Source organism: Ctenopharyngodon idella, chromosome 8, assembly GCF_019924925.1.
Source record: "Ctenopharyngodon idella isolate HZGC_01 chromosome 8, HZGC01, whole genome shotgun sequence".
NCBI lineage: Eukaryota > Metazoa > Chordata > Actinopteri > Cypriniformes > Xenocyprididae > Ctenopharyngodon > Ctenopharyngodon idella.
The window spans coordinates 23961323-23971746 of NC_067227.1; the positions used below are offsets into that span (position 1 = coordinate 23961323).

The 10424-nt window shown below is 36.1% G+C and overlaps 1 protein-coding gene across 1 annotated transcript; it reads left to right on the top strand.

Moving 5' to 3' along the window:
* On the top strand, positions 1–9712 carry abhd17ab (abhydrolase domain containing 17A, depalmitoylase b). Its single transcript, XM_051903264.1, has 5 exons — positions 1–383; positions 1240–1619; positions 2653–2847; positions 4146–4325; positions 6546–9712. The coding sequence occupies exons 2-5, from the start codon at positions 1246–1248 to the stop codon at positions 6769–6771; spliced, it is 975 nt and encodes a 324-aa protein (XP_051759224.1). The 5' UTR covers positions 1–383; positions 1240–1245; the 3' UTR covers positions 6772–9712.
* Positions 9713–10424: the final 712 nt, after the last annotated feature.

The following is a 10424-nucleotide window of genomic DNA, read 5'->3' on the forward strand; positions in this document are numbered from 1 at the left end:
CTCCCACTTCAAGCAGTAACGCTACTGTACGACGCAATGAAGAGTGGGAAGGCTAACCAACAGCTTTGACTGGAGTGGAAAAAACACAGCTCTATTAGCCTATGCCAGCAGATTATTACATGTCAGGACGGTAGCCGGGAGTCAACTCGGAACTACAAAGCAGAAATTGCATTTTATTCCTGGAGGGCTCTGCTTTTTATTCGCGGATGAGACATGTCCTCAACGGCGTCCAGTCCTTTATTTGTTATCTGAGAGGAGTCGTAGCTGACTAGCTAGCTGGCTAACTCCCCCTACCCCCTCACTACGAGCTAGCTACTTAGCGACAGAGGTGTGAAAATATAAAGAAATCCGGCTTTGGCAGGCTGTGGTCAAGAGAACGACACGTATGTGGAAAATATATACATTCATGTGTTTGTTAGCAATATATTGTTCGTTTGCAGCTGAAATGAGGTGTAAATTTTGAGTTAGCGATGAGCGGGGCTGTTGGGACTGATGTGACCACTGGTGGATATTTTATTGGAGCCTCTTAAACCGGCAATATCAGACAATATATATTATTTATATTTGTAGTCTATACAGTGTCAGATAGCAGATAGACTATCAGTTTTAAGCTGGCAGGACAGTATAGCTGGGAGATAGGTTTACTGGATGCTTGAGTCAATTCTACCTAGGTATTACTTATTAACCGTTTGTTTACTGTTAGTTCTTTTTGCCTGTTTAAGCCTTCGTAGAGAATTGTGTATAAGAACTAGCCTATCTCAAAAAGAAAAAGCTCTGTCATATTTTTGTTATTGCAAAGGAGCCTGCATGTATTACAGTTTTTAAAATAAATAACCAGTTAGTAAATTAGACGTTAAAATATTTTGTTTAAAGACATTTGAGAAATACCAATATATTGATTTACAGCCACATGAGATCACATCAGTCGAGAGGGTCGCCCCCCATGGGTGCCTGCCATGTTGAGATCACATGACCATCGGTGGCATATAATAATTATATTATTATAAATAATAATATATCAATATAATTATCTAAATATATTATTATTGTTATACAGTGCTTTCAGTCAGTGCTCAAAGCAGAAAGCATAATCCTGAAACAAATCAAGTTGTAAACAAATCAACATTGTATACATACTACAGAGCCAAGTTTAAACTAAACAAGTGTTGGGAGAAAAATACATAAAAATGTTTGTGTTGAATATGTATTGACCATGTTCTCTTGTCTTTTCTCTTGTAGCTGACAATGAATGGCCTTTCTGTGAGTGAGCTGTGCTGCCTGTTCTGTTGCCCCCCTTGCCCCAGCCGTATCGCTGCCAAGCTTGCCTTCTTGCCCCCTGAACCTACCTATGCCCTCCTGCCCGATCTGGAGGCCGGGCCGGTACCGGCCGGACCCACAGGGACATCAGGCTTGCGCTCCCGGGGAGGAGGTGGCAGTGGCGGGAGTTCAATAGGGGGTGGGAGTGCCACAGGAGAGGGGCGCTGGAAGCTCCACCTCACAGAGCGGGCAGAATTCCAGTACTCTCAACGGGAACTGGACGCCACGGAAGTGTTTCTGACTCGCTCTAGTCGGGGAAACAGAGTGGGATGCATGTATATCCGCTGTGCCCCCTCTGCCAGGTAGGATGGACACATTTTTGGATTAGTAATGCTTGCAGGGGCCTTATTTGTAGTTTTTACAATAATATATGTTGAACTCAAAGTGTCACGTTTCCTCTGATGGACCCCTCTTTTCCTCCCAAGGGTCATTTACATTCCTTCATTCTTTTTCCATCTTTCCTTTGTCCCATTTCCTGCTTCCCTCTGCGAGTTTGTCTGCTATCTTCACCCAGAAGCCACTCCTTCCTGGACACATTCTTTCTTTATCACACGCCACTTTATTCCCACTGTTGTTACTTGTTCCTTTGTTCCTTTATTTCCTCTTTAAGAGTGATTTCCATTGGATGAGTACAGAAGTTTTTGTTGTGCTCGATATTGTGGACGTCTTTTCACAATCTTCTCTTCTCTACACAAAGTACGTGTTATTTCGTTTTGAAAACTGATATCAAGTCCAGACTTTGTTATTATTAACTAAAGCAATTAAAAATCGTTTTCTTTATTTGAAATAAAGCTGAAATAAAATGTTGATAGTAGATGGAAAAACTTAAATGAAAATGAAAAATGTTGCTTTGGCAACTAACTGAAATAAGTTTGTTGAAGTACTAAAATAACTGAAATAAAAATAAATTAAAGCTAAATAGAAATGTTAAATAATAAAAATGACAACAAATGACTAAAATTAAAATGAAAACTAAAAATATAAAAAATCATTCAAAATATTAATAAATACTATTATAGTATATAAATAAAATTAAAATAACAGTTTGATATACAGCCAACCGTGTTTTTGCCGCCAGATTATTTGAACATGATTCTACACACACACACACACACCCATGTTAGTTATGAAACCATTCCCTGCGGCGTATCAAGCTCAGGCTCACTGCAGATGCGCCTACATGCACAGTGATTCAGCGAATGAAATTATAGGTTATTAAGTCTCTTTGTGGATCCGTCTTGACTTAGATGTTGAGTCAGACCCTGAAATAGTGTAATGAGCATACCAGAGAGTGACTTTGTACAACAAATCCCATTTCTCTATCTCCCTCCTCAGGTTCACTGTCCTGTTCTCCCATGGTAACGCGGTGGATCTAGGCCAGATGAGCAGCTTCTATATCGGCCTGGGCACTCGCATCAACTGTAACATATTCTCCTACGATTACTCCGGCTACGGGGTCAGCACGGGGAAGCCCTCGGAAAAGAATTTGTATGCAGACATAGACGCGGCGTGGCAGGCTCTACGCTCAAGGTGAGACAGTCAATACCAGGGCACAACCAAAACAACTGCATGTGCGTAGTAGAGTTTTACAGTGCTGCATCTATATATAATAGATCTGTATAAATCTGTTTAGAAGTTTGGGGTTTTTTTTTTTTTTGAAAGAAATTAGTAATTTTATTCAGCAAGGACCCATTAAATTGATCAAAGGTAGCATTAAAGACACTTGTAATGTTACAAGAAATGCCTGTTTCAAATAAATTTCTATTAATCAAAGAATCCTGTAGAAAAATGTATCAGTTTCCACAAAAATATGAAGCAGCACACCTGTTTTCAACATTGATAATAATAAAAAAAAATTCTTGAGCACCAAATTAGCATATTAGAATGATTTCTGAAGAATCATGTGACACTGAAGACTGGAGTAATGATGCTGAAAATTCAGCTTTGCCATCATAGAAATAAATTACATTTTAAAATATATGAAAATACAAAATGGTTATTTTAAATTGTAATAATATTTCACAATATTACTGTTTTGATCAAATAAATATAGCCATGGTGAGCATAAGAGACTTTCCATTAAAAAAAAAAAAAAATCCTACCAATCCCAAACTTTTGAACAGTAGTGTATATTAATTGCTATCCTAGATTTTTGCTCATAGTTAATATTATGTTGTGGTATAGCATATTATTTTGTCATAAAAAGTGGTGATTGTGGTGTTAATGCACATTTTCAGTCTTTTTTGAGGAATCGATGGAAGACATTATGCATTTAAATAATACAAAGGCAAACATAAAGCACATCTTTCGATTGATTGGAGCATTTCTTGACTTTCTGAGCCATAAGTTATCACCTTCGCCATGAACTGAGAACTGTTTCTGTTCATTGGAGGCTTGTATGATTTAAATTGTTGTAGTTATTTACTGGTTCCTCATATGACAATGTAAAGATACACATTTACAACAGTCTTTTTAATGGTAATTAATGTTACTAAAAACATTAATTAACCTAAAATAGTATTATTTTTGGTTGAGCATTTGTGTTTAATAGCCTATATAAACCTTTCTTAAAAGTGCTAAAAGAATCCTTAAAGAAATCAGTAAGAAACCATTCAATAAACTACATGAACAGAGAACAATTTTCTTTAATCTAGGAATGAGAATGTTCTCAACTGCTGATGAAAATTCACACTGCACTCAATTTTTTGCCAGTAATCTGCAAATTGTACTGCTCTTAGTGTGAATAGGCTGTAAATTACATTGACATGAGGCAGTTATTTGTTCGGGATATGACATTTATTAGCTTTTGATTCCTCTCTTTCAAACAGATATGGTATCAGCCCAGAGAATATTATCCTGTATGGACAGAGCATTGGCACGGTGCCCACGGTGGACCTGGCATCACGATATGAGTGTGCGGCTGTAATACTCCACTCTCCTCTCACCTCTGGTATGAGGGTGGCCTTCCCTGACACTAAGAAGACTTACTGCTTTGACGCATTTCCCAAGTGAGTACCACAAATCATTGGGTTCTAACTTGTACTCAATTATTTGCATCTTTTCACTAGAGGTTTAATCATCATTGTTAATGAGCTGATGATTTGCCTGGTCATAGCCAGCACAGATTGCCGCTATTTATGAGCGATTCACTGGGTTTTGGTTTTGGCGAAAGCTAACAGAGTGTTTTGTGATGTGGATTGCTGACTGAGATTATACTGAGCTTCTTGTTTTGACAGAAAATGGGAATAAGGATTTTTATTCTTTAAGTTTGATTACAATCATTTTCATTTCATTTTGGCTGTGACAGTGGTGTTATGGAGCTCAGAGGGAGGTTGGCTGCACTCGGTGGGTGGTGTCACTCAGTGCCAGTGTAGTAGAACACATGGTCGGCATACAGCTGCAGTCAAAACCACCACTGTTCTCGCACAAGTGCTGTGTAGTTGACTGGCAACTGTTTAGTTTGCTGGCACCCACACCCACACACATGTATACACCAAATGCACCACACTTGAAAATATAACTTGCCAAGATACATTTTAAAATGATTTTAGTTACATTGCAAGTTATTATTGTTGTGGATATTCATAAATATTTGTGTACTACCTTTCAAAAGCTTGGAGTTGATAAGACTTTTGTATGTTTTTGAAAGAAGTTTCTTATGCTTGCTAAGACTGCATTTATTTGATCAAATATTGTAAAGTTACTGTTTTCTATTATAATGTTTTACAATGTTATTTATTCCTGTGATGGCAAAGCTGAATTTTCACCATCATTACTCCAGTCTTCCAGAAATCATTCTAATATGCTGATTTGATGCTCAAGAAACATTTCATTTTAATGTCTATGCTGAAAACAGTGCTGCTTGATATATTAAATAAAAGTATTGATTTCCTTAAAAAAAAGTCTTACTGACCCCAAACCTTTTGAACGGTAGTGTATATATTATTATTATTATTAAACATTACATATTCAGTTATATTAAATTATATATTACATTTAAAATATCTGGCACAAAAAAAAATCCAATTTGTGTAAATTTAAAAGCATAATTTAAAAATAAAAATAATAAAATGGATAGTTCAAACTGTAGCTTTCTAGTAATGTGCTGTTATCATGCTACTGAAAAATGAGTTGAAGTCGAATTTAATTTATGGTAATTCATTGATCATATACACTACCAGTCAAAAGTTTGGAAACATTACTATTTTTAATGTTTTTGAACGAAGTCTCTTATGCTCATTAAGGCTACATTTATTTCATAATAAATACAGAAAAAACAATAATATTGTGAAATATTATTACAATTTAAAATTATGGTTTTCTATTTTAATATACTTTAAAACATAATTTATTTCTGTGATGCAAAGCTGAATTGTCAGCATCATTACTCCAGTCTTCAGTGTCACATGATCCTTCAGCAATCATTCTAATATGCTGATTTATTATCAATGTTGGAATCAGTTGTGCGGCTTAATATTATTTTATAACCTGTGATACTTTTTCAGGATTCTTTGATGAATAAAAAGTTAAAAAATATCAGCATTAATTTAAAATAGAAATCTTTTCTAACAATATACACTACCGTTCAAAAGTTTTGGGTCAGTCATTTTTTTTCTTTCTTTTTTTTGAAAGAAATTAATACTTTTATTCAGCACGGATGTGTTAAATTGATAAAAAGTGATAGTAAAGATTTATATTGTTAGAAAAGATTTATATTTTGAATAAATGCTGTTCTTTTTAACCTTTTATTCATCAATGAATCCTGAAAAAAGTATCACAGGTTCCAAAAAAATATTAAGCAACACAACTGTTTTCAACATTGATAATAACTGAGTATCAAATCAGCATATTAGAATGATTTCTGAAGGATCATGTGACACTGAAGACTGGAGTAATGATGCTGAAAATTCAGCTTTGCATCACAGAAATAAATTATATTTCAAAGTATATTAAAATAGAAAACCATAATTTTAAACTGTAATAATATTTCACAATATTATTGTTTTTTCTGTATTTATTATTAAATAAATGCAACCTTGGTGAGCATAAGAGACTTCGTTCAAAAACAATAAAAATAGTCATGTTTCCTAGCTTTTGACTGGTAGTGTACATCAAGTGTGAAATGAGCTATTCATATAACTATTAATGATGTTATTTTAATTTACTTTCTGTGTGTGGATTAATGTAGTTTCTCTGATGTAGTGTCCTTTTCTGTGTCCCTTCTTCAGCATTGAGAAAGTGTCTAAAATCACATCTCCAGTGTTGATCATCCATGGGACGGAGGATGAGGTGATAGATTTTTCCCACGGGCTGGCCCTGTACGAGCGCTGCCCCAAAGCTGTGGAGCCGCTGTGGGTGGAGGGAGCCGGACACAATGACATCGAACTGTACAGCCAGTACCTGGAACGCCTGCGTCGTTTCATTGGGCAGGAATTGGCCGCACAACATGCCTAAGCTCTTCTCCTTCTCCCTCTTGTCATCCCACCATCTCCCAGGCCGAGCGAGAGTGAGATGGATGCATCAGTAACTTATTGAAGGCTGCCATTTTGTATGGACAACGTTACTGTCAGTGCAGCTTGACAGATGCTCCACTGCTCAGATTTGTTTTCTTATGTGTTTTCTTTTTTTTCTCCCTCCATTTGTCATCTCCTTGTACACGTTTGTATGTATGTGTGTGCATGGGAGCACTGGGGGGTGGAAGTGGAATTTCTCTGGGGCAAGAATGGATGGATGAATCCCTCTGCCGGATTCAATCCAAGGAAAAAAGCCAGACAGAGTCCTGTACCTCCAACCAGACTGTCTTTCTCCATATCTGAGCTTTCATCTGTCAGTTGAGTGGTTCGCTTCTCCGACCTGCTCCCATGATGCCTCAGCCTGAGAGATTTTCACTTCCCACTTTCCCATCAGGCAACCTAAAATAGCTCATTCTCAGCACCTGGCAAATTTCCTCGCCTTGCTGACCCTGCTGGATGGAATAAACCGGTTGTTTGGTAGAGGATTTCAGGATTGAGTTTTGAAGCATCCTACACAGGTGCAATGATGCCCACCTCTGCATCTTCATTCATTCATCTAACCATTTGGCCTTTTCTGGATGGCTCTTGTGGCCAGGTGTGTGGGTCCATTCTCTCTCATATACCCTGCGGGATGCTGACCTCTATGCACCGATGTTCCCTTTTATTGAGTTTTTGCCTTTATGTAAAAGATGAGCTTGGGATAAGATGACAACTGATGATCTACACCGCTCCAGGCAGGGGAAAGATCGAATCCTGGGACGTTGGCTTTTGTTCCTAGCATCATCAGTCTGTTTTATTTCTCTTTGGTGTCTTTTTCCTTTCTTCTCAGCATGTGAAGGGTGTCCATAGCACCCTGAGGTGAAAGAAACTGGGAGGGCTGCTCGCTCATCATATTTCAGTGAAACCACCTCACTTGGGATGACATGATATGGAGTATATTCACGTCCAGATCCATACGTCATGTTTCTGAACTGTTGGGCCAGTAGAAAGATTAAGGTTTTATTCTCTCGTCGGGACTTTCCTAAAGCCAGATCTTCGGCGTAGCATTTCCACATTCATTCTGAAGTAGTTTAACTTTTTAAATGGGTTTTGGGACAATAAATGGTCTAATTGTTTAACAAATAATGCACACACACACAGTCAGAGATAAAACAGAAATTACTTCTGAACCTTGTGGCAATGACACACAACTCGCAACCAGTTTTTCCTGTTTTCGCTTGACGTCAAGAATGTTTCTATCACGGAAATGTTACTCCTCTCTAGTTGGCATTCAAATCTGAGGTGAAGCTATAATCACGCATATTTACGCATGGTCTCTTGGTTTTCTATTTAGTTTTTTAAATCATTTCAAAGCATAGCACATCATTTAAATACTCCTCTTTATGATTATAAAGGATTTACCTTTGTCTTTCCACATCAAATTGCTAGTTAGTGGCACATGGTTTATCTATCTAAGTAATGTTCTGACAGCTGGGGGCAGGTTTAAAGATTATAACTAGCAATAAAGGCACAACAATGATGTCATCTACAACCTATTTTTGTGGTGTCATCTCTAGTCAAGCTGCTCATCTTCAAAGGGAGTTTGTCTGATATGATGTGGACGCAACTATCAGGTTATCTGATTGATTGTAAAAAGCTTAGAAAAACACTAGTGGTGAATTCAGAGGTGTCTTTCTTGCAGACTAAGTTTTTCAACTGTGAATTATCAAGGGAACTTGCTGCTATAGATCTCGATTGAATGGCCTCAATGAAATTAAAGAGCCGAACCCTGAAACCTTTTATTGTTTTCTGATTCATCAAGGAATCTTTTCAGTAAGATAAGACATCGCTTCCCCATGCTGGCATGATTCATTCTTGCCCTTTTAACACCGTGGGCGGCACAGTCATTCTGGATTTCACACAATAATTTGTTTAATGAGATTAATTAACTTCAGTATTTTGTTGGGGTAGGTTTTTGCAAGATGAATATTCTGATTTTAGGGTGCCAGAAGATTTCATCTCATCTCTTTTTTTTTCTTTTTTTTTCTTAACCTTTATCCATCCACTCCCCTTGGTCTATTCATATGTTGTCATATGTCGTGTTCTGGCTAAACTCACTCCCATTACTGCACAACGCGAAGTGATTATGTATTCTGAAAACAAAACACTGGTTTGTACGTAATTTCCAAAGCCTAATTCCAGCAAATCTGAATCCATGTTTCATCATGTATTAAAGTATGTAATCTGGGGTTGGACACAAAGGGGCTTGTTCGCTCTCCATTCTAACCAAAGATGACAGGTGTTGGATTTGCATTGGCCGCCCACTGCCATTTGTCAGCGCTCAGATGTGGATTGGAGCAGGCGGCGGACTTGGGCTGTTCAGACAGAGCCTGGTCTCACACAATACAGGCTGCTGTTGATGTTGCCGAGGGGACGTTTTTGTGTGGACTGTTGGAGCGTGTTTACCTCCTGTAAGACACAGGTGTTTGGAGGGCTGAAGCAACACCGACTTGGAGCCAGCAGACTGGATGTGGGGATGGAAACAAGAGGGGAGGACGTTGGCTTGGGGAAGTTACCCAGAGACTCCATCCCAACACATTCAGATTCAGCTCTTTTTATTAAGATTTTTTTTCTTGTTTAAAGAAAGTAAGTTATAGAAATATCTTTTTAAAACTATCAGATGTATGTACTGTATAACATTGTTTGAGAAGCTTAATCTTGAGGTTTGAGAATCTGTTTTTTTATCTTAATGGATCGGGAGTAAGAGTCATTGGGGTGTTACTGTTCTATCCTTTTATGCATTATTCTAATGTTGTTGTTTTTAGTTTTAAATATGTCTTTTTCCTTTTCCAGAATTAATAATAAAAAAAGAGATCTTAGAAAATAAAATTATGAATTGATAATTGTTGTAATTCTCTTTTCTTGTGAGTGCACACAGAAATATCACATTTATATAGCAATGTATTAATGTTTGTTTTACATATGTATTTAATACTGATTTTAATACATTTATTATGAATTGGTAATTGTAATTCTCTTGTAGCAGCACACAGAAAGATCTCATTTATGTAGTATATACATTTTTCTTTCGCAAATGTATTTAATATTAGTTTTAATACATTTTATTATGATTGAAAATTATTGTAAACCTCTTCTAACATCACATTTATACAGCAATATATTTATATTTAATATTTGTTTTAATACATTTACTTTTAATATATTACTATATACTAAATATACTTTTAATATATTTTTAGATTTTAATATTTGATATATTTAGTCTTGAACTAAACTTGGACATTTAATAATTATTATAAATCAGTTCTCTTGTAATATGAAATAGGATCACATTTACATGCTGATATATTTGCATTTATTTTTTATATTAGGATTTATTTTAAAGCATTTATTTTTAAATAAATGTAATGTTTATTTAAACTGAATATATTTTTATGTATTAATATTTAATCTTGAACTTGACAATATTAATTGATAATTATTTTAAATCTGTTTTCATGTAAAATGCTGTAAGGTCACATTTGTATACAATAATTTATTATTATATGTATACAATTACAATTATTTATTTTATTTATTTACATTCAAATTTAA

Excerpts from the sequence above, each read along its gene's own strand:
- abhd17ab (XM_051903264.1), top strand. The coding sequence starts at position 1,246 with ATGAATGGCCTTTCTGTGAGTGAGCTGTGCTGCCTGTTCTGTTGCCCC. Across the intron at positions 1,620-2,652 it reads CGCTGTGCCCCCTCTGCCAG|GTTCACTGTCCTGTTCTCCC; the intron begins GTAGGATGGACA and ends CTCCCTCCTCAG. Across the intron at positions 4,326-6,545 it reads TGCTTTGACGCATTTCCCAA|CATTGAGAAAGTGTCTAAAA; the intron begins GTGAGTACCACA and ends TCCCTTCTTCAG.